This window comes from Scyliorhinus torazame, chromosome 5 (genome assembly GCF_047496885.1).
Source record: "Scyliorhinus torazame isolate Kashiwa2021f chromosome 5, sScyTor2.1, whole genome shotgun sequence".
NCBI lineage: Eukaryota > Metazoa > Chordata > Chondrichthyes > Carcharhiniformes > Scyliorhinidae > Scyliorhinus > Scyliorhinus torazame.
In genome coordinates, this window is record NC_092711.1 from 323,565,394 (window position 1) to 323,590,176 (window position 24,783).

A 24,783-nucleotide genomic window follows, 5' to 3' on the forward strand; every position below is an offset into this window, starting at 1 on the left:
GGTTACGAATCGGTGGAGGTCGGACTATTTTCGGCTGTATCGAGGGACGAGGCAGGGGTGCCCCCTGTCCCCTTTGTTGTTTGCACTAGCAATTGAACCTTTGGCCATGGCATTAAGGGAGTCTGGGAAATGGAGGGGGGTGGTCCGAGGGGGAGAGGAGCATCGAGTGTCGCTGTATGCAGACGACCTGTGGCGGACCCAGTGGAGGGGATGGTGGAGGCCATGCAGATCCTAAGGGAGTTTGGGGACTTCTCGGGCTATAAGCTCAATGTAGGGAAGAGCGAGCTCTTTGTGGTGCATCCGGGGGATCAGGGAAGAGGGATAGACGAACTACCGCTGGGGGCGGCGGATAGGAGCTTTCAATACTTGGGGATCCAGGTAGCTAGGAGCTGGGGGGCCCTGCACAAACTTAACTTGACGAGGCTGGTGGAGCAGATGAAGGAGGACCTTAAACGGTGGGACATGTTGCCGTTCTCGCTGGCGGGCAGGGTACAGTCGATTAAAATGGTGGTCCTTCCGAGGTTTCTTTTTGTATTTCAATGCCTTCCAATTGTGATCACCAAGGCCTTTTTTAAGAGGGTAGGCAGGAGCATTATGAGCTTTGTGTGGGCGAGTAAGACCCCGAGGGTAAGGAGGGGGTTCCTGGAGCGAAGTAGGGATAGAGGAGGGCTGGCGTTGCTGAATCTGGGTGTCTACTATTGGGCAGCCAACGTGGCGATGATCCGTAAGTGGGTGATGGAGGGAGAGGGGGCGGCATGGAAGAGGGTGGAGATGGCGTTCTGCAAAGGAACGAGCCCGGGGGCGCTGGTGACGGCACCGCTGCCGCTCTCGCCGACAAGGTACACCACGAGCCCGGTGGTGGCGGCAACGCTAAAGATCTGGGGGGCAGTGGAGACGGCACAGGGGTGCGATGGGAGCCTCGGTGTGGTCCCCGATCAGAGACAACCATCGGTTTGTCCCTGGAAGGATGGACGGGGGTTTCAGAGCTGGCATAGGGTAGGGATTAAAAGAATGGGGGACCTGTTCATTGATGGGACGTTTGCGAGCTTAGGGGCGCTGGAGGAGAAGTTTGGGCTACCCCCGGGAAATGCTTTCAGGTACATGCAAGTAAGAGGGTTTGTGAGGCGGCAGGTGAGGGAGTTCCCACTGCTCCCGGCACAGGGGATTCAAGACCGGGTGATTTTGGGCGTATGAGTCGGAGGGGGCAAGGTGTCGGCGATATATACCAGGAGATGAAAGAAGAGGGGGAGGAAGAAAGGAAGAAAGGGGGGGGGGGGGGGGGGGTGGTGGAGGGGAAGGGAGGATATCTTTCTTTGGGGGGGGGGGGGGAAGAGGAGGGAGGGGGAAGGGGGGGGTTGTCTGGGGGGCATTTGAGCAAGAAAATACATGAATGATCCGAAAAACTGAAATGTATGGGAGGAATCCAATGTACAAAGTTCTGCATCATATTGACTTGCCAAGTTCATGTCTTGCTACGTGAACTTTCTTTGTTTTGTGTTACGCGGGGGGGGGGCGTTGTTTGTAAGGTTGAAAATTTTGTTCAAAAATTCTGAATAAATATATATTTTTTTTAAATTAAAAAAAAATGCAGGAAACAGCCTGGACATCCAGCGTGTTAGACTCGCGACAGCGTGCTAGTTGACATGCAGCACTCACCACACTCACAATAAAATCACCAGCAATCTGCAAAAGCTTTCCTTCAAAACCGTCATCATGCTCATTCGGATCAATCCGCCTCCCTCTCTCTCCTGCAGTTCCCAGCAGTAGACTCCCCAACAGTGGGAAATCGCACCGACCCAGAGCACGCCAAAGAGAGGAGCCCCCCTTCCCCAGCCCAGGTCATCATTACCCCCCTCCCTTTCCTTACTCTAGGCCACAATGGCAAAGAGGCGGCAGCAAACAAACACACAGCCTCCAGGCAGCTGCAAGCAGAAAAGACCGCTCATTCGGATCAATTGGCCTCTCTCACCCCCTCGAAGCTCCCAGCAGTAGAATCCGCAGCAGTGAAAAATCACCAGAAGGAGAAAGAGCTTCCCCTTCCCCAGCCCAGGCAGCAGATCATTTTCAGTTTGGAGGAAAATTCCTTCCAGTTTCCTCATACTCTTCCTTCCTTTTCCCAAATACAAATGATCCTACCTTTTGGGGACTAATTTTGCAGCAACCAGTCTTGCACCTTCCCACTCCTTGTTCTTTCCACTGTGGTATGTAATCACGATATCCACATGGTTGAAGACATAATAGGTGTTCTTCTTGTTGAATTCAGACTGCAACGTAACAAAAACAAAGGCAAGGAAGTTAGAGCAACATGTGGCAAAGTGCATCGAATTAGGATACACAGTCCAGAAATTTGGCACTGCCTTAATCAGACATGTTCTTTGTTGCTTTGTGTATGCTCAGTCTAAACACATAACACATCTCAAAGCCAATGTGTCACCATTACATTGCGAACGGTCTTAGGTACACCTGTTTAAAATACATTTGATACAATTATGTCTGGTGATTCGGCAAAAGAGCGAAAATGATTCGATGAAATAAGACGCACCCCTTGCAGCTACTAAACGAAAAGGAGAGCCATCACCTTGTCATAATAGAACTTGATCTATTGCAGGTAAAAGGCTTTTTCCATAGAGGGACCTGGGTGTCCTCGTGCATAAATCGCAAAACATTAGTATGTAGGCACAACAAGTAACTAGGAAAGCTAATTGAATGTTATCATTAATGTAAGGGGAATGGAAAACAAAAATAGGGAGGTTATGCTTCAGTTATAAAGGACATTGCTGAGACCACTTCTGGAGTGCTGTGTAAAGTATCGGTCTCCTTATTTAATGAAGGACTCAGCAATGCATTGGAAGTAACCCGGAGAATGTCTACCAGACTAACATCTGAGAGTGGGCAGTTGGGCAGGCTAGACTTGTATCCGCTGGAGCTAGGAAGACTAAGAGGTAACTTGATTGAGACACACAAGATCCTGAAAGATCTTGACAACATATCGAGTGGATGTTTTCTCTTGTAGGAGAATCTAGAATTAGGGGTCACAATAAGGGATCGTCCTTTTAAGTCAGAGGTGGCAAGGTGATAAGTCTTTTGCACTCTTCCTCAAAAGATGGTGGAAGCAGTCTTTAAAGATAATTTAAAGACAGAGTTAGACAGTTTCATGATAAACAAGGGGGTGAATCAGGGGTAGGGAGGTTATGGAGGTTAGGTTGCATTCAGATCAGCATGGTGGAGTAGTCTCAATGGGCCTATTCCTGCTCCTAATTCGTATGTATGTAAATGATCAATTCATGGAATAAAGAGTGACTCCAAATTTCTAACTGAAGTCAAAGATACCAAGGATCCTTGGGAAATAAGAGACTGAATGGAGTAAAGGCACAAAAGGATACAGGGAACAGTTACACCAATCACTAAACAAAACATAACAATGCAAGTTAACAAAGCTCAAAAAAAATAACTGGGGTTCATTTCTAGAGGAATAGTCATAAAAAAAGCTAAGAAGTTGTATTAAATTTGATAAAACTTTTATTAGGTCATATGTACATAGTTCTGGTCTTAGAACCATTCGCATAATTTCAAGAAAGACTAACCATGACTTCTGGTGGCGGCCATGGAGTGAGCCAGGCCAGGGCAGCTCCTGCTCAAAGGTGTTGATTTGAACTCTTTTTACCCCAAAACGGGGAACCTTGACAGGAAAGTGCAGCTGATGGTGTGGAGGAGAAGTTCCCCCCCGGGAGTGGCATGTCTGCTAGTCAGCATTAGAGACCTGCGGCGTTGAAGCAATAGGAAAGACGGTGAAGGGGGAAGGGTTGCCGCATGCTGGAAAACCCCAAATGGAGCAACTGATGGCGTTCACCAGAAAGGAGTACCAGCACCAACCAAAGGAGATGCAGGAAGACCAATCGAAGGCCATCGAACAAGTGGTAACACTCTTGAAAGGCTCGATAGAGTCGAGAGGCACAGGGATCGCAGATCCGGGAGATGGAGAGGGTGATGTCCGATCACAGAGAACAGGTGGTGGAGTTGGAGGTGGGGCTCCTGGAGGACCTTTGCAAGTTACTAAGGGCAAATGTAGAGGAGGAGAACAGGTCCAGAAGGCAGAACCTGTGTATCATTTGCCTGCCTGAAGTTGTGGAAGGCATGAGTGACATCTCAAGGATGCTGGCGGGACTGATGGTGGAGGGGCTGGACATGTCCCCAGAGGCGGATAGAGCTCTCAGGTCCCCAAGGCAGAAGCCAAGGGCAGCATTGATTGTGAGGCTCCATAAGTTTGTGAAGAGAAAATACGGAGTTGGGCCAGGGAGAAGCGGAAATGCGAATGGAAGGGGAACAGAGTCCGAATCTATAAGGACATTGGAGCGGAGTTGGCGAAAAGGCGTGCTGAGTTCAACAGGGCCAAAGCGGCTCTTTATCGAAGGCCGATTTAATAATAATAATCACTTATTGTCAATGAAGTTCCTGTGAAAAGCCCCTAGTCGCCACATTCCGGCGCCTGTTTGGGCAGGCTGGAACGGGAATTGAATCCGCGTTGCTGGTCTTGCTCTGCATTACAAGCCAGCGATTTAGCCCACTGTGCTAAACCAGCCCCTTTGGGATAGTTTAGGGTATTGTACCCAGTGAGTGACTTTTGAAGCCAGGAATACTATTTCGAAACCCCAGAGGAGGCCTATGACTAGACTTGGGGAGAACTGAACGTTGATGGGAAACGGAGGAGTTGGAATATGGGAGTTCAGAAGATGTTAGTAGTGTGGGGGACGGAGGGTTTTATTTTCTCGGGTCAGGCGATTTTATGAAATGAAATGAAAATCGCTTATTGTCATAAGTAGGCTTCAATGAAGTTACTGTGAAAAGCCCCTAGTCGCCACATTCCGGCGCCTGTTCGGGGAGGCTGATACGGGATTATTATAGCGATTGTTTGTTTAAGAGCAATAAGTTTGTAAGGGGGCAACTGACCCCCCCCCCCCCCCCCCCCCCCCCCCACTTGTAGTATTGATTATTTTTTTGGGAGGAGGTGACCTGCAGCATTGGATATGTCTTTGTTTGAGTGGGGGAGGGGGTGATTCACAGGGAGCCTGTTGCACAGACCAATGAGGGGAAAGTGGGGGGAAGGGCGGATAGGAGGAGCCTTCGGGTAGGAGCTGCCACACTGGCAGGTAATGCTGGTGAACAGAAATGAGAAAGGAGATGGCCACGGGCGCAGGACGGGGGGAATGCGACGTGGCAGTATTGGAGGAGGAGCATGGTCATGAATGGAGAAGGGGGCCATCTTGGATGGGCTCAGTTTAGGGTGAAATAGAGGGGACAGTATCGGTAGAGGAGGATGGCGGACAGTAGAGGGAATGGAGGGGGCAAGCCTCCGGTAAGGTTCGTAACATGGAACGTTGGGGGGCTGAATGGGCCGGCAAAGTGGTCTCGGGTCTTTACGCATTTGAGGTGCTTGAAGGGGAGGGTGGACTTCCTGCAGGAGATGCACCTCCGGGTAAAAGATCAGGATATGTTAAGAAAGGGATGGGTGGGTCAGGTATTTCAGTCAGAATTTTGATTCAAAGTCACGGGGTGGGGGCATCCTGTTCAGCAAAAAGACGGGGTTTGTATGTGCCAAGAAAGTGCGGGAAGCAGGGGGTAGATACGCAATAGAGAGCGGGGTGTTGGAGGGGACGCCGATGGTGCGAGTGAATGTTTATGCACCAAATTGGGATGGCGTGGGGTTTGTGAGGGGGTTGGTGGGTGTGTTCCAGACCTGGACACACATCAGTTGATCATGGGGAGCGACTTTAATTGCGTGCTGGAACCGAGGTTGGACAGATCAAGCCGCAAGTCAATGGGAGATTGAGGATGGCAAAGGAGCTGGGAGGGTTGATGGAAAGGATGGGTATGGTGAACTCGTTGAAGTTAAAGAACCCTGGGGGGGGGGGGGAAAGAGTACTCCTTCTTCGCACATTGAAGGTGGTGGTTCAGGGGGAGATGATCTCATTCAAGGGGCATGGAGAGAGGTGGTGATGAGAGGAGTACGGACGGTTATTGGATGAGATAGTCGAGGTTGACAGTGAATATTTGAGGGCTCCCACCGAGGAGGGACTGGCGAAGAGAAAGTAGTTACGGGGCAGTTCGACAGGCTGACGACGAGAAAGGCTGTTGGGCAGCGGTGGAGTGCAAGGGGGGTGCAGTATGAATATGGAGAGAAGGCGAGCCGCACGCTTGCCTATCAGCTACGGAGGTAGGCCGCGTCTAGAAATCCTAAGAGTACGGACAGGGAAATGGGAGGTAGTGTCCGAGCCGAGGAAGATTAACGAGGCACTCATGGAGTATTATGAGAAATTGAATCGGGCCGATCCGGGAGGCGAGGAAGGGGACATGGGGCTGTGTTTGGATGAGCTGGAATTCCCACAGCTGGATGAGAAAAAGAGACAGGAGCCAGTGGGATTGAGAGAAGGATGGAAAGCATAAAAGGGATGAAGTCAGGGCGGGCGGTTACCCGGTGGAGTTCGATAAGGAGTTTGCGACGGAATTGGCACCACACTTATTGGGGGTTTTAGCGAGGCGCTGGAGAAGGGGGAGCTGCTGGAGACACTGACACGTGACGATCATGCTAATTCCGAAGAAGGGGAAGGACCCACTAGAGTGTGGGACATTCAGGCCTATATCACTGTTGAATACCAATGTGAAAGTGCTGGCTAAGTTAGTGGCAGGGAGGATGGAAGGATGCGTTCCTGGGGTGCTTGTAGAGGACCAAACGGGCTCTGTGAAGGGTAGACACCTTGCCAGTAATATTGGGCAGTTACTAAATTTGATCATAACCCCTCGAGGGGTATCTGTGGACGCGGAGAAGGCTTTCAACCGGGTGGAATGACGGTACTTGTTCGAGATTCTGGGAAGGTTAGGGTTTGGGCAGAAGTTTGTGGGTGCGTCTGCTGTACGTGACCCCAGTGATGAGTGTATGGGCAAACGAGATGAGTTCACGGAGCTTCGGGTTGCATATGGCAACAAGGCAGAGGTGTTCGCGCTGGCGATAGAGCCCTTGCCGATGGCTCTTAGGGGGTCAGCAGAGGGGAGTGGGGAACACCGGATGTCGCTGTTTGCAGACAATCTGCTGTTGTTCCTGGTCAGACCCGCTGGAGTGTATGGGGAGAATTATGGGCTCATTAGAGAGGTTGGGGCCTTCTCGGGCGATAATAATAATCTTTGTTGTCACAAGTAGGCTTACATTAACACTGCAATGAAGTTACTGTGAAAATCCCCTCGTCGCCACATTCCGGCACCTGTTCGGGTACACAGAGGGAGAATTCAGAATATCCAAATTACCTAACAAGCACGTCTTTCGGGACTTGTGGGGAGGAAACCGGAGCACCTGGGGGAAACCCACGCAGACATGGGGAGAACGCGCAGACTCCGCACTGACGCTGACCCAAGCCTGGAATCGAACCTGGGACCCTGGAGCTGTGAAGCAACAGTGCTAACCACTGTGCTACCGTATAAGGTAAAGCGAGGTGTTTGCGGTGAATGAGGCGGGATGGGGAGCCAATTTGGGGGTGCTGCCATTTAAGGTAAACAGGAATAGGTTTGGGTATCTGGGGGTCCAGGTGATGGGGGAGTGGGCGACGATGAACAAATGGAACTTAACAAAGGTGATCGGAGGACTTTAGGAGATGGGTTACATTACACCTGACCCTGGCGGGGAGGTCCAGGTGGTAAAAATGAACATCCTGCCAAGGTTCTGCTTTGTATTCCAGACCCTCCCGATCTTCATTCTGAAGGCCTTTTTCCAGAAACAAGACGCAGCGATTTTGCAGTTTATATGGGGGTGGATGGGGGTGGCACCTAGGGTGAAGTGGATCCTTCTACAGAGGCAGAGAGGAGGATTGGTGTTACCGAATCTGCTGCAGTATTATTGGGCAGCGAATGTGGGAAAAGGGAGGCGGTGGGGGGAAGGCGAGGGGTTTGGATGCAGGAGGAGTTCTGTAGAGGTCTTGCCTGAGGGTCATGGTGCTGGCAGTGCTATCGCTGGCAACGATGTACACTGAGATCCCGGTCGCAGTCCATGATTAGGGTGTGGAACCAGCTGAGGAGACACCCGAGGATGGAGGGGATATCGGTGCAAACACCGCTGTGTGAGAACCACGGGTTCAAGCCGGGGGATAGGGATGACATGTATGGGAGGTGGAGAGAGGTGGCGTTAGCGAGGGCGAGAGATCTATACTTGGAGGAGATGTTTGCAACTCTGCAAAAGCTGCGGAAGAGGGCGAGCTCCTGAAGCGAAGCAAATCGAGGTATATGTAATTGAGGGACTTTGCACGGAAGGTATGGGGAGGGTTTCCCAAGCTGCTGAAATATACCCCATTGGAATAGTTGCAGCTCCCGGACTTGGAAGGATCATAGAATTTACAGTGCAGAAGGCGTGGACATATACACATTGATGGGGGAGCACAGGCGGTGAGTATCAAGGAGAAACGGGAGGAGGAGTTGGGGGGGGGGAAGAAGAGAAAGAGATAGGATGCGGACTGTGGAGTGAGGCGATGGCACAGGGCAAATTCGACCTCAGCATGTGCGAACGAGTTTGATACAGTTTAAGGTCACACACAGGGTGTTCATGATTCAGGCAAGGATGAGTGGGTTCTTCGAGGGGGTGGCAGACGAGTGCGAGAAGTGTGGGCGAGGACCAGCGAACCACACACGTAGGTTCTGGAGCTGTGAGAAGTCGGAGGTGTACTTAGAGGGGTACTTGGGACGTTATCAATGATTGTGACGGCAGAGGCTGGTTAGACGCTATGGTGGCGATTTTTGGGGTATCGGAAGTGCTGGAGCTGATGGAGGGAAGGATGGCCGATGTGGTGGCCTCCACCTCTCCAGTTGCCCAGCAAAGGGTTTTGCTGGAATGATGGTCGTCAACGCCGCCGGGGGTGGCCTGTCTGGAGGGCCTGTATGACTTCCTCCGGTTGGAGAAGATCAAGTTTGAGTTGAGGGGATTAGCGGAGGCCTTTGAGACACGGTGGGGATTGTTCACGGCCATGTTTGAGGAATTGTTCGGCTTTTGGGGGGGGGGGGGGGGGGGGGGGGGGGGGGAGGACGACACCTGCGCAAGCTGCATGTGGAGAACGTTCTCCAATTTATGTTTTTGTACTTTTGAATATGTTTGGATTAAAATACATTTTTCAAAAGAAGACTGAACATCTTGAAGCTCCTTCCGCCAGAAAAGAGCAAGAGATGGTCTTTGAAATTCTGAAGGGGTTTTATAGGGATGATATTCTCACTTGCAGGTGTAGCCACCTGAGTTGGCCAAGTCCCGATTTAAAATGGCGAACGGCAAAGGCTGAAGGGAAATTCAGCCAACACAGGCAGAAACCAGCAGGTGCAAGTTTGCTGTGTATTTAATTCTGCAAAGGCCCAGACAGCATCGATACAAGCAGCCATCTGCATAATAATGTAGCAGCCATCTACATACTAATAAGCAATCCCCGGGAAGAATAGCAACATTTGGGACAAACAAAACTAAGCCAGACTCCCCGGCGCCAGCAGGAGCCAACACAAAAGAGGTTAACGGACACCTCAAGACCGCCCATCGATCAGGGAACCACTCCAGTATTGGAGAAATCAAACCAAGCGATTGGAACGAGGTCCAATCACCTAGAACCAGGTACAGTGTCCGCCCCGAAAGGCGGGAAGCCCCTGGGAACTATAAAGTTAAGCCCCCAAGTTCAAATCGTTCTTCTTGACCGGGTCACCCAGCAACGCGAACCAACATTGACCGTGACTGGTCCAACGGCCGGCGAGAGATCGTAAGTCTTCAGTCAACACTCGCTACGAGATAGGCGCTCCTAACTATCAATCCATACCAACTTCGAATCCCGCAGACTCAGAACCCGAACGAAAGGCCATTTGTTCCCCTGACCTGGTGGGCCAGTCAGAAGCTAAGTACAGGCCTGTTAGTCGTAGAAGTAGCTTAGACGTAGAATTTGTGCATGAGTAGCGATTACTGTGCATAATAAATGTGCTTTGATTTAAATCTTACTAATCGGTGTATTGAGTTATTGGTCATTTATCGAACTTGAACCTCGTGGCGGTATCATAAAGATACCTGGCGACTCGAGCAAAGGTTATAAAACAGAGCCAAGTGAACCAACCAAAAGTTAGCAACACATGGGAGTTGAAATCTGGGAGTCATAATTATAGGATTGTTACTATGAATCTAATGGCATGTGTGGAGCAACCAAGAATCAACACATTTTTTTGTGCTGTAAATTCTATGTAATTCTGCGCAAGGAACTACATTTTAATCTGATCAACAGTGAACAATTTTAAAACATGCACATGCAACATTCTAATACAAATAGTTACATAGAGAAAGGCAACTTACATTGATGACACAGGCATCTTTTGGGCGGCCATCCTGAGTAACAAAGCATCCAATTGGAAATCCAGGATTGCAAAACTTTTGGCCATCTTCCACATCATAGCACCACGTGACAGGCATGTTATCAATGATCCTACAAAATGGACCACACCAAGTGTAACGCAACTTTTCAAAATACACAAGATTGAAAGGTACATTAGTTTGAATACTGTATTTTTAAAATGCAATCTGCAAAACTGAACATCTTCATGTTCACATGTTACCAGACAGCAAGCCAAATAACGCATTCTAATCAGTGCCACCAGCGACCAAGTCTGGGAGCAGTTTGTGACACATCAGCACTGTACTTTAGTCATGAATTATTCAAGTAGTGCTGTACTGGAATGGCAATGGGGACACACTGCAAAAAAAAAAAAAAAATTGTAAAATAAAGGACCTCTGGAAACTCACCTCCAGCGTCACCTTGGGTTTGAAATGGCCATGGAAAGGACCTACCCTGAACCATTTACAAAATCAACAAGAGATGAGATGATTGAATCTAATTATCTATCTATATGAACAGGGAAACAATTCCTGAGGAACTGCTGAACAAAAATACAAAGGTCCATCTAGTGTATGCACTACCATCCTGCTGATTGACAAACTATCTTTCTCAACAGCCAACTAAGTGTCTTAACAATGAGGTGTCTTGAATGCTCAAAGATTAAAGAATATTTGCCCCTCTTGAGATGTATTTCCTCAGAACTCATATCAAAAACTTTGAAAAGTTACCACATGGCAGGGCACAACAAAAGATTATGGCATGCAGAGTCAAGGCTGACCATTTCAACTAAATCAACGAAAAAAATCTTTCAAATTCCCCTCCATTATGCACATAGTCGAAGCTGACACCACCAGTGTAATACTGAGTCTACACTCCATGACTGGAGGTGCTGAGACCTGAAACTACAACACTGTTTGCCCTCTCAGGCAAGTGTAAAGGATCCCATGGTATAATTTCAAAGACAAGCAATGGATTTTTCTCCCTGGTCTCTTGATCAATACTTATTCCTCAATTAACACCTAAAACAGGGTATCCAGTCAATTACTTGATTGCTGTGCTCAAATTGCCTGGTACATTATTTCGTTATAGCAAAGTCACCATAGTCCCAGGTGGCCGTAGGCTGCTTTCCTCTTTGAGGGGGGATCTGACTGGTGGTGATTTAACCTGAGGTGAGGGGCAAGGTTGAGACGGCGGGCCTTCATGAATAACCTCAGCCAGTATGGGATTTGAATCTGTGCTGTTGTCCTCGCTCTGCATCACGAACCAGCTGCCCAGCTAACTGAGCTTTTTCCAAGAGTGGGGGTGTCAATTACAAGGGGTCACGATTTCAAGGTGAGGGGGAGAAAGTTTAAGGGAGATGTGCGCGGAAAGTTTTTTTTACGCAGAGGGTGGTGGGTGCCTGGAACGCTTTGCCAGCGGAGGTGGTAGAGGCGGGCACGATAGCATCATTTAAGATGCAGCTAGACAGATATATGAACGGGCGGGGAACAGAGGGAAGTAGATCCTTGGAAAATAGGTGACAGGTTTAGACAAAGGATCTGGATCGGCGCAGGCTGGGAGGGCCGAAGGGCCTGTTCCTGTGCTGTAATTTTCTTTGTTCTTTAAACCGACCCCCATTTCCTTGTATTACAACATTGACCACACTTCATTGGCTGGGCTGCAAGTGTTGTGCGGAATCTTGAGATCGTGAAAAATGTCGTAAAAGTAACCTTCACTTTTACTTTTGTGAAGGATGTATTTTATGCTCAATGACTACTTGATCCAGCCATAAGCTATCCAGTCCCAGGTGGTCTCAACTTGGGGCCGAGCATGAGCTCAGAGAGGTGGAGCATGGACACTAGTAGAATAATGAAACGAAAGAGAAAATGCTGGAAAATCTCAGCAGGTCTGGCAGCATCTGTAGGGAGAGAAAAGAGCTAACGTTTTGAGTTTGATGACTCTTTGTCAAAGCTCAGGATCTAGGAGGGGGTAAATATTAGCTCGGATTCCAGATCGCTTCTATATCATAGAATCCTGGAATCATAGAACCTCTTCTGTGCAGAAGGAGGCCATTCAGCCTATAAGTCTACATCGGCCCTTGCTCCATTAGTGCACCTTACCTAGGCCTAATCTCTGCCCCTATCCCTGTAACCCCATCTAATCTTTGAGCAATATTAGCCAATCCACCTAACTTGCACATCTTTGGACTGTGGGAGGAAACCGGAGCACCCCGAGGAAACCCATTCCATGAGGTCGCTCACCCACACCCCCGAGTCCCTCCACCCAAGCAAAATCCGTCTCCGGGCTACCAGTAAGGCAAAGACCAAGACTTTGGACTCTCTCGCTACCCGGACTCCTGGGTCTTCCGAAAATCGCCACTTCTGGACTCGGGGCAACCTTCACGTTCAGTTCCTCGGACATGACGTCAGCGAACCCGTCTGAATCTCTCCAGCTTCGGACAAGCCCAAAACATGTGAACATATTTCATGCGCCCCATCGCGCACCGCCCACACTTATCCTCCACCCCTGAAAGAACTTGCTCATTCTGACCACCGTCACATGCGCCCTATGAACCACTCTGAATAGAATAAGTGCACACGAAGAGGATGTGTTCTCAGAGTCTCCTCCCATAACCCAGCCTCCATCTCCCTCCCACTTCTATTTAACATCTCCCATCGGGGCTTCCGCCCAATCCATTAACTACTTATAAATCTCCGACACCCTCTCCTCGCCAACTTCAACACCACCTTGTCCTGCAGCCCTGGGGGCGGCAGGTCGGGAAAGGGCAACACCTGCTTCCTAAAATAATCCCGTACCTGTAAGTGCCAGAACCCATTCCCGCTGGGCAGCTCACCTCCACCAGTCCAATGGGTGCCCCCAGCCGCCCTACCAGATCCTCTTCCACTTTAGGGAACTCCAACCTGTCCAGAAATCGCTGCATTTCCTCCTACCCTGCCGGGGGCTCAGATTCATATAGTCTCTTATACATTTCCTCAAATACCCCATTCACCCCCACTGGGTCCAAGACCTCCATTCCCCTCCCACGCTTCACCGTTCCAATCTCCCACGCCGCCAGCTGCTTCCTAAGTTGCTGGGCTAGCATCCTGCTCGCCTTCTCCCCGGATTCATACACTGCCTCCTTAGCTCTCCGTAACCACCCCACGGTCTTCCCCGCTGACACCAACCGGAACTCCATCTGGAGCTTCTGCCGCTCCTTCAACGAACTTGCCTCCGGGACCTCCAAGTACCTCCTCTCTACCCGCAGGATCTCCTCCACCAGCCTTGCCATCTTTGCCCACTCCATCCTATCCCTATGCGCCCGGATTGATATAAACTCCCTCTTGGCCACTGACTTAAGCGTCTCCCATAGCGTGGCGGCTGAACTGCAACCCGTGTCATTCAGCTCCACATACCCCCAAATGGCAGCCCTCACACCACCTCGTCTGCTAGCAACCCCACATCTAATCTCCAATGCAGGCGCAAGGCTCCCCCCGGACTTGCAAGTCCACCCAGTGGGGCACGTGATCAGAGACCACAATCGGCGAATACCCCGAGTCGATCAACCTCACCAGCCGAATACCCCGAGCCTTGTCCACCACAAAGTAATCGATCAGCAAGTACGCATAGAATTTACAGTGCAGAAGGAGTCCATTCGGCCCATCGAGTCTGCACCAGCTCTTGGAAGCCCATGCCTCCACCCTATCCCTGTAACCCAGTAACCATGGGGCTGGTTTAGCACAGTGGGCTAAACAGTTGGCTTGTAATGCAGAACAAGGCAGCAGCACGGGTTCAATTCCCGTAACAGCCTCCCCGAACAGGCGCCAGAATGTGGGGACCAGGGGCTTTTCACAGTAACTTCATTGAAGCCGACTTGTGACAATAAGCGATTAATATTATTATATTATTAACCCCACCTAACCTTTTTGGACACTAAGGGCAATTTATGATGGCCAATCCAGCTAACCTGCACATCTTTGGACTGTGGGAGGAAACCGGAGCACCCGGAGGAAACCCACGCACACACGGGGAGGATGTGCAGCCTCTGCACAGACAGTGACCCAAGCAAGGAATCGAACCTTGAACCCTGGAGCTGTGAAGCAACTGTGCTAACTACTGTGCTACTGTGCTTTCCCCTTGTGCACATGGGAGAAGTATGAAAATTCCTTCAGCCTTGGCCTCCCAAACTTCCACGGATCCCCCCCCCCACCATGCGCTCCATTAACCCCTTTAGCTCCTTCGCCACTGCCGAAACCCTCCCCGATCGAGGACTCGACCGATCAAATCTCAGCTTGATAACCGTATTAAAATGGGAGTCTAGATCTGGGATCTTCCCCAACACCCACCTCATGAATTCAACATCGTCCCAATTTGGGACATACAAGTTCACCAGAACCACTGGCATCCCCTCCAATTTCCCGTTCACCATCGATGTACCTGGGAAAGTAACGAGCTCCAGGTATATCAGGACCTGGGCACGTAACTGGCAAAGAGAAGAGCTGGATTCAACCCTCTTGCAGAAGGGGGTGAAGTTCGGTATGTTGTACCCAGCCCGGCAGCCTTTGGGTGACCTACAACGGTCGTGAGCCTCAATCCTTCCCCCCGGATCTGCTACTATATTCCCCACCCTCAAACGCTACCCACTTATTTATTAGCACCACCACTCCCCGCATCTTTATATCCAACCCAGAGTGAAAACCTGTCCAACCCAACCCTTCCTCGGCCTCGTCTGCCCCACAACCAGGCTGGTCACATGGAATGTGAGGGCTGAATGGGCTAGTCAAACAGTCGGGCGTGTTTGCTCACCTGGTGAGCTTATAAAGGCGGCTGTGGCATTTCTATAGGAAACGCATTTGAAGATTGGGGATCAGACGAGGCCAAGAAAGGGATGCGTTGGACAGGTTTTTCACTCGCGGTTGGATATAAAGATGTGGGGAGTGGCGGTGCTAATAAACAAGTGGGTAGAGTTTGAAGGTGGAGAATATAGTAGCACATCCGAGGGGGAAGGATTGCGGGGAATGGTGCTCGCGACCGTTGTGGGTCACCCAAAGGCTGGCCGGGTACAACATCCCGAACTTCACTCTTGTGACAATAAAAAAGATTATTATGGCAGATTAGCTATCTGAAAAGATTGAACAGGTTGGGGAGGTGTCCTGGCAAAGGTCTTTAAGATTAAGAATGGATTGAATGGGGTTGACGTGGAGAGAACATTTCTATTTGTGGGAGAATCAAAAACTCGGAATAATAAATACAACAGTTACTAATAAATCCAACAGGGAAGTAAAGAAAAATGTCTTTACTCCACAAGTAGTTGGAATGCGGAATCCATTACAACAGGAAATTATAGAGGTAAATACCTTACAGGCTTTCAAACGGAAGCTAAATGATTGTAGAGCTGAAACAGAATTAGAAAGATATTTCTTCTTCCTATTTCTCATCTCCATGGTGCTCCACTGACCACATCTTCAAAAGGTCCAGTATCACTTTCACTTGTATGCTGATGATACCCATTTCTTCCTCACCACTCCCTGATGACGATTCCAATATTGTTGAATTACCAGATTACTTATCCCACATTGAGTACTCGGCCTCAGTGGGGGGGAAAGTATTGGAAGCAATTGAGAGACAGAATTAATCTGCATTAGGAGAGGCCGGGATTAATCAGGAACAGTCAGCATGGTTTTGTTAAGGGGAGGTCATGTCTGACCAACTTAAGTGAATTTTCCGAAGAGGTGACCAGGTGCGTAGATGAGGGAAATGCATTTGACGTAGTCTACTTGGACTTCAGCAAGGCTTTTGATAAGGTGCCACATGGGAGACTGATAGCAACGGTAAGAGCCATGGGATCCAAGGAAATTTGGCAAATTGGATCTAGAATTGGCCGAGTGGCAGGAAGCAGAGGGTGATGGTCGAGGGGTGTTTTTCTGACTGCTTTATATAAATGATTTAGACATTTAGGAGGGTTGATCAGTATGTTTGCGAATGATATGAAAATTGATGGGATGATAAACAGGGAGGAGGATCGTCTTCGATTACAGGAGGAGATAGATGGGCTGGTCAGTGACAAATGGAATTCGACCCGGATAAGTGTGAGGTGATGCACTTGGGCAGGACAAACAAGGCGCGGGAATACATGATAAATGGCAGGACCCTGGGAAGCAGAGGATCAGAGGGACCTTGGTGCATGTACACCCATACCTGAAGGTAGCACAGCAGGGGAATACAGTGGTTAAGAAGCTATGAGTCTGCATGTTCTCCTCGTGTCTGCGTGGGTTTCCTCCCACAAGTCCCGAAAGGCGTGCTCGTTAGGTGAACTGGACATTGAATTTTCCCTCAGTGTATCCGAACAGGCGCCAGTGTGGCAACAAGGGGATTTTTCACAGTAACCTCATTGCAATGTTAATCTAAGCCTACTTGTGACACTAATAAAGATTATTTGGACACCCCTTATCTCATTTATAATGAAGATGAATGGAACCACGGAAGAGTGGAGGGAGATATATATTGATGCACACACAGCTGAATGTGGCGTGGAAAATTAATCCTAAACTCTCGTAAATTGCGAGCAATTGTCACATGGGAAGGTGTGCACCATGTGACCCTGATTTCATGGTCCTATCCTGTTTCACCTTCATTCTCTGGTTGGGCTTATAGCAACATCAAGTTATGTCTAATGATCGTGTCGAGCTCGTCATACTGCTGTTCTTCTGCCCCCCTCTATATTTATGTCTGCTGAGCTTTTTGTTTCGCTTGCTGTGCTCTATCATTCCTGTGGTTTTGTGGCATTGTTTGTTAAAATGTCAAACCCTAACAAACATCTTGATTTAAGGTTGCTTGACTGGGAGTCCATGTAGATCAGCAAGCACAGGTGTGATAATGGAACGGGACTTAATGAGAGTTAGGACACAGGCAGTAGAAGCTTGGATGTCTTCAAGTTTAAAGGGTAGAATGTGGGAGACCAGGTTAAGAGTGCGATGGAATAGTCAAGTCTCGAGTTAACAGGGTCACGGATGAGTGAGTCAGCAGCAAATGAGCTGGAATAGGCTGTATAAAAGTTGTTGTAGCAGGTATGCTGAAAGATAAATATGAGGCGAGTGGAACAGGCGAGGACTAGTGTTGAGTGTAGACAGTTAGACGTTTGAAAAATGAAATGAAAATCGCTTGTCACAAGTAGGCTTCAATGAAGTTACTGTGAAAAGCCCCTAGTCGCCACATTCCGGCGCCTGTTCGGGGAGGCTGGTACGGGAATTGAACCGTGCTGCTGGCCTGCCTTGGTCTGCTTTAAAAGCCAGCGATTTAGCCCAGTGTGCTAAACCAGCCCCAACGTTTTAGTTGCTGTGAAATGAAGAGTCTAAAGTTTTTGTTCCTTTTCACCAAACACCATTTATTTCACTTCCACAGCCTCTGCACAAAACTCTTAACAACACATTACCTGACAGAGGCCACCTGAAGCCCCTTTCCATATCAGTGTCAATTAAAGGATTCTTAACATATGAGACAACTAATTGCAATGTCTCTTAACCCATTACTTAACAATCTCCCCTTCCTTGGAGAAAACAAATAATTAGGTGAAAACAAAATTTCAAGAAACTCAAAAACACACACGATGTGTCCCCCCCCTTTTTTTGTTTTTGTTTGGACGAGAAAGAAAAAAAAAAGTCACAGAAACAAGCGCCCTTCATTAACAATATCCAAAAGTTTCTGTGAACTCGCCCCTCTTTTCGTAAAACAGTCTGACAGTTGATAGCTCCTGTCGACCCATTTAATTTTTGTTATTTCCCCTCTGTCCAACATCTGCTTCAAACTTGCGATGTCTATCCGTAACCTCTTTTCATTGACACTTTTTGTAGAGTGCACATTTTTCCCACAGGGATTTATTGTCAATGTGACAGATAGTTAACAGATAGTTAACAGTAACTTTGAAATTTTTAAAAAATATATATTTTTAAAAAATAATTTTTTTTTAATTTTAATTAATTGACGCAATGTCAGTTAGAGGGGTGCAGTGCTCTGACTGTGAGATGTGGCAGGTCCGGGAGGCTTCCAGCGTTCCGGATGGCTTCATCTGCAGAAAGTGCACCCAACTGGAGCTCCTCACAGACCGCATGGTTCGGTTGGAGCAGCAATTGAATGCACTTAGGAGCATGCAGGTGGCGGAAAGCGTCATAGATCGCAGTTATGTAAATGTGGTCACACCCAAGGTGCAGGCAGAGAAATGGGTGACCACCAGAAAGGGCAGGCAGTCAGTGCAGGAATCCCCTGTGGTTGTCCCCCTCTCGAACAGGTATACCCCTTTGGATACTGTCAGGGGGGATAGCCTATCAGGGGAAAAAAGCAGCAGCCAGAGCAGTGGCACCACGGCTGGCTCTGATGTTCAGAAGGGAGGGTCAAAGCGCAGAAGAGCAATAGTAATAGGGGACTCTATAGTCAGGGGCACAGATAGGCGCTTCTGTGGACGTGAAAGAGACTCCAGGATGGTATGTTGCCTCCCTGGTGCCAGGGTCCAGGATGTCTCCGAACGGGTAGAGGGCATCCTGAAGGGGGAGGGCAAACAGGCAGAGGTCGTTGTACATATTGGTACTAACGACATAGGCAGGAAGGGGCAGGAGGTCCTGCAGCAGGAGTTCAGGGAGCTAGGCAGAAAGTTAAAAGACAGGACCTCTAGGGTTGTAATCTCGGGATTACTCCCTGTGCCACGTGCCAGTGAGGCTAGAAATAGGAAGATAGAGCAGCTAAACACGTGGCTAAACAGCTGGTGTAGGAGGGAGGGTTTCCGTTATCTGGACCACTGGGAGCTCTTCCGGGGCAGGTGTGACCTATATAAGGACGGGTTGCATCTAAACCGGAGAGGCATAAATATCCTGGCCGCGAGGTTTGCAAGTGTCACACGGGAGGGTTTAAACTAGTATGGCAGGGGGGGTGGGCACGGGAGCAATAGGTCAGAAGGTGAGAGCATTGAGGGAGAACTAGGGAATAAGGAAAGTGGGGCTCTGAGGCAGAGCAGACAGGGAGAAGTTGCTGAACACAGCGGGTCTGGTGGCCTGAAGTGCATATGTTTTAATGCAAGAAGTATTATGGGTAAGGCAGATGAACTTAGAGCTTGGATTAGTACTTGGAACTATGATGTTGTTGCCATTACAGAGACCTGGTTGAGGGAAGGGCAGGATTGGCAGCTAAACGTTCCAGGATTTAGATGTTTCAGGCAGGATAGAGGGGGATGTAAAAGGGGTGGCGGAGTTGCGCTACTGGTTAGGGAGAATATCACAGCTGTACTACGGGAGGACACCTCAGAGGGCAGTGCGGCTATATGGGTAGAGATCAGGAATAAGAAGGGTGCAGTCACAATGTTGGGGGTTTACTACAGGCCTCCCAACAGCCAGCGGGAGATAGAGGAGCAGATAGGTAGACAGATTTTGGAAAAGAGTAAAAACAACAGGGTTGTGGTGATGGGAGACTTCAACTTCCCCAATATTGACTGGGACTCACTTAGTGCCAGGGGCTTAGACGGGGCGGAGTTTGTAAGGAGCATCCAGGAGGGCTTCTTAAAACAATATGTAGACAGTCCAACGAGGGAAGTGGCGATACTGGACCTCGTATTGGGGAATGAGCCCGGCCAGGTGGTAGATGTTTCAGTAGGGGAGCATTTCGGTAACAGTGACCACAATTCAGTAAGTTTTAAAGTACTGGTGGGCAAGGATAAGAGTGGTCCTAGGATGAATGTGCTAAATTGGGGGAAGGCTAATTATAACAATATTAGGCGGGAACTGAAGAACATAGATTGGGGGCGGATGTTTGAGGGCAAATCAACATCTGACATGTGGGAGGCTTTCAAGTGTCAGTTGAAAGGAATTCAGGACCGGCATGTTCCTGTGAGGAAGAAGGATAAATACGGCAATTTTCGGGAACCTTGGATAACGAGAGATATTGTAGGCCTCGGCAAAAAGAAAAAGGAGGCATTTGTCAGGGCTAAAAGGCTGGGAACAGACGAAGCCTGCGTGGAATAAAAGGAAAGTAGGAAGGAACTTAAGCAAGGAGTCAGGAGGGCTAGAAGGGGTCACGAAAAGTCATTGGCAAATAGGGTTAAGGAAAATCCCACGGCTTTTTACACGTACATAAAAAGCAAGAGGGTAGCCAGGGAAAGGGTTGGCCCACTCAAGGATAGGCAAGGGAATCTATGTGTGGAGCCAGAGGAAATGGGCGAGGTACTAAATGAATACTTTGCATCAGTATTCAGCAAAGAGAAGAAATTGGTAGATGTTGAGTCTGGAGAAGGGTGTGTAGATAGCCTGGGTCACATTGAGATCCAAAAAGGCGAGGTGTTGGGTGTCTTAAAAATATTAAGGTAGATAAGTCCCCAGGGCCTGATGGGATCTACCCCAGAATACTGAAGGAGGCTGGAGAGGAAATTGCTGAGGCCTTGACAGAAATCTTTGGATCCTCGCTGTCTTCAGGGGATGTCCCGGAGGACTGGAGAATAGCCAATGTTGTTCCTCTATTTAAGAAGGGTAGCAAGGATAATCCCGGGAACTACAGGCCGGTGAGCCTTACTTCAGTGGTAGGGAAATTACTGGAGAGAATTCTTCGAGGCAGGATCTACTCCCATTTGGAAACAAATGGACGTATTAGTGAGAGGCAGCATGGTTTTGTGAAGGGGAGGTCGCGTCTCACTAACTTGATAGAGTTTTTCGAGGAGGTCACTAAGATGATTGATGCAGGGAGGGCAATGGATGTTGTCTATATGGACTTCAGTAAGGCCTTTGACAAGGTCCCTCATGGTAGACTAGTACAAAAGGTGAAGTCACACGGGATCAGGGGTGAGCTGGCAAGGTGGATACAGAACTGGCTAGGTCATAGAAGGCAGAGAGTAGCAATGGAAGGATGCTTTTCTAATTGGAGGGCTGTGACCAGTGGTGTTCCACAGGGATCAGTGCTGGGACCTTTGTTCTTTATAGTATATATAAATGATTTGGAGGAAATGTAACTGGTCTGATTAGTAAGTTTGCAGACGACACAAAGGTTGGTGGAATTGCGGATAGCGATGAGGACTGTCTGAGGATACAGCAGGATTTAGATTGTTTGGAGACTTGGGCGGAGAGATGGCAGATGGAGTTTAATCCGGACAAATGTGAGGTAATGCATTTTGGAAGGTCTAATGCAGGTAGGGAATATACAGTGAATGGTAGAACCCTCAAGAGTATTGAAAGTCAAAGAGATCTAGGAGTACAGGTCCACAGGTCACTGACAGGGGCAACACAGGTGGAGAAGGTAGTCAAGAAGGCATACGGCATGCTTGCCTTCATTGGCCGGGGCATTGAGTATAAGAATTGGCAAGTCATGTTGCAGCTGTATAGAACCTTAGTTAGGCCACACTTGGAGTATAGTGTTCAATTCTGGTCGCCACACTACCAGAAGATTGTGGAGGCTTTAGAGAGGGTGCAGAAGAGATTTACCAGAATATTGCCTGGTATGGAGGGCATTAGCTATGAGGAGCGGTTGAATAAACTCGGTTTGTTCTCACTGGAACGAAGGAGGTTGAGGGGAGACCTGATAGAGGTCTACAAAATTATGAGGGGCATAGACAGAGTGGATAGTCAGAGGCTTTTCCCCAGGGTAGAGCGGTCAATTACTAGGGGGCATAGGTTTAAGGTGAGAGGGGCAAGGTTTAGAGTAGATGTATGAGGCAAGTTTTTTACGCAGAGGGTAGTGGGTGCTTGGAACTCGCTACCGGAGGAGGTGGTGGAAGCAGGGACGATAGTGACATTTAAGGGGCATCTTGACAAATACATGAATAGGATGGGAATAGAGGGATACGGACCCAGGAAGTGTAGAAGATTGTAGTTTAGTCGGGCAGCATGGTCAGCACGGGCTTGGAGGGCCGATGGGGCCTGTTCCTGTGCTGTACATTTCTTTGTTCTTTGTGACAGTCAATAGGTACATTACCCAAATCCCCTAATCCCAAAATTTATGTCAATATCATACTTATATAATAAACCATATCCACAGCCTCTACAAGGCTTGACGTCTCAGCAGCCAAAGTGCTTTTTACCACTCTCCTTATTTTCTTTGTTTCCCACACAAGTGGGCAACATTTACCATGGTTCCCCAAAAGGAAAATTATAAAACCTCCAGCGCTTGAAACCCCATCACATAAATTTGCGTTGAACGCATCACTATAAACTATGAGTTTCAAGTGCCTAAGGTCACCTAAAACCGAGAACTTCAAAACACATTACTGCATTTTTAGTTTGGCCAACGTTTATTTGCTCTTATTATGTCTTCCACTTTGGGATCATTCATTTTTGTACTCTCTCCAAGACATCAAAACTCACGTCCGGTCTAGTCTGTCTACCTAACCAGTTCAGTTGCCCAATTAAACTTCGCAGTTGCTCTTTTTCTATCTTTGAAACCATTGCGTCTTTTTGTGAAACTCGGCCACGACTAATTGCTATTGGGGTGATGCTTTCCAAATAAGATTGCTGACGTAAAGTTGCCCCTAACTTAGTCTGTCCAATTTCCAGTCCAATATATTTAAATGCACCGGAAGCCTGACTTCCAACCCTGAATTCTTTCCTCAAACCAGAGATTACAAAAGCTTCAAAATCACTAGTCCCACCCCACAAAAAATCATCGACATGCATCATAAAAATGCCAGAAAGATTTCCTTTAGTGCCAGTAAAACATTGCAGGATCTGCTTTCAACTGGCAACAGCCTAACTTTAACAACACTGACCTTACCGAAAAATACCAGACTCTAGTTGCATCATTTAATCCATATACACATTTGTTCAACTTCCAGAGTACCCCTTCTGTGTTAGCTGCTTCTTTAGGAGGACGGAGAAAAATGTCTCTCTGGAGCTGATGCCCCTGCAAAAAGGCAGCTTTTATATCAATAGATTTGCATTCCCATGCCTTTGTGGCTAATAGAGCCAAGAAGATCTGTAAAATAACCTTTCCTGCTGTCGGTGATTCGACCCTTAAATCCTGATCTAAGTTTTCTTCAAATCCCCTTGCCACGAGCCTGGCCTTTGCCTTATAAGTTCCACCAGGAAGAACCTTTTCGGTGCAAATCCATCTGTGGGATAGAGCTCTTTGTCCCCTATCCGGTACTTCCGTGTATACCCCAAATTCACTCCAACTATGCAATTCTTGCTGTTTAGCTTCTTTAATAACTTTTTCATCTAATTTATTTGAAGCCACCAAAATCTCACGTGCATGTGGGCTTCTACTCCTATTAGTATTCGTAGTCTTACTCATGTTCCGAGATCTTGACAAACTACGTCCCCTCTCCCGCCTGGTATCTTGTTCTGTACTGCTACTACTTGATCTTTCCCTTCTGCTGTGGGATGTCCTTTCAATAGTTCTCGACCTTTTCCTGCGGATCTGTTCACTATCCAATGTACTATCTGAACTGGCACTGCGTTTCTGTGCCCTCCATTTTTGAACGTTGTTTTCCCAATCCATTGTCTTGACTCCTTCCCCTGAATGCTGTACATTCAACCAATGTTTATACTTTCCAGTGGCCTTCCCTGCTCTACTAATAACAGTTGCATCCTTCCATTGACTAAGCCCTTCAGGCAAGTATGTCACTTTTGGACCAACTTTTGGCAGTTGCCCTTCGGAAAAATGGCCTGTTTAAATTCACCAGAAGTATTCTGTTCCTCCACAGAAACCCTGTCCATATCAGTTAATTGATCCTCATAGTTCTGTAACACATGCATACCAGATGACTCTATTTCCTCGTCATGTCTGTCTGCTCTGTCTAAATTTGAAAATTTGTATCGGTACCCATTATCCTTGATGAATGGACCCGAACAGTTTGATTACCATGTTGCAAAATAATTGTTTTGACATCTATGCCTATGATCTTCCCTGGGCCTTTCCATTCATTAGAATAGTCTCTCTTATAGTATACCATGCCTCCTTGCTGAAAAACGGCATCTGATGGCCGGACGTTATGTCTTAAAGCTCTGCAAATTCTTTCAGAGACTTCTGCTTCCAAAAAAGCTTTTCTACTGCTATGTAATGCATTTAAATGTTCAGCAAAACCAGAGCTAATCGTAGTCCCCTCCCAAGCTGGAGGCTGGTCATCCAAAATGGACGGAATTTTAGGATTTCTACCAAACACTAATTGATAAGGACTATAGCCCCCAACCATCTGCAATGAATACTTTGCATGTACTGCCCATGCTAAAGCTGAATTTAGCCTGCCAAAATTTTCCGAAGCATGTCATCGATGACAGCATGATTTCTTTCACATACACCATTACTAAATGGGCTTTCTGCAGCCGTATTCATGACTCTGATATTCATGTTTTCACACATATCCCTAAACTCATCATTAGCAAATTCTCCCCCATTGTCCGTAAGGAATTTTGCCGGTGGACCCATTCCTGTCCCTATCCATTTTTCCACGATTTGATCC

At 48.1% G+C, this 24,783-nt stretch overlaps 1 protein-coding gene across 1 annotated transcript in view; it reads right to left on the minus strand.

The window, feature by feature from the left end:
- LOC140421321 (transmembrane 9 superfamily member 2-like) overlaps positions 1-24,783 on the minus strand; it is a 254,618-nt gene that overhangs the window by 109,033 nt on the left and 120,802 nt on the right. Inside the window, exons 5-6 of the mRNA XM_072505969.1 lie at positions 10,346-10,475; positions 2,137-2,264 (exon numbers count right to left, since the gene is read on the minus strand). Of these exons, the coding sequence (XP_072362070.1) occupies positions 2,137-2,264; positions 10,346-10,475 (258 nt within the window). The remainder of the gene's footprint in view (positions 1-2,136; positions 2,265-10,345; positions 10,476-24,783) is intronic.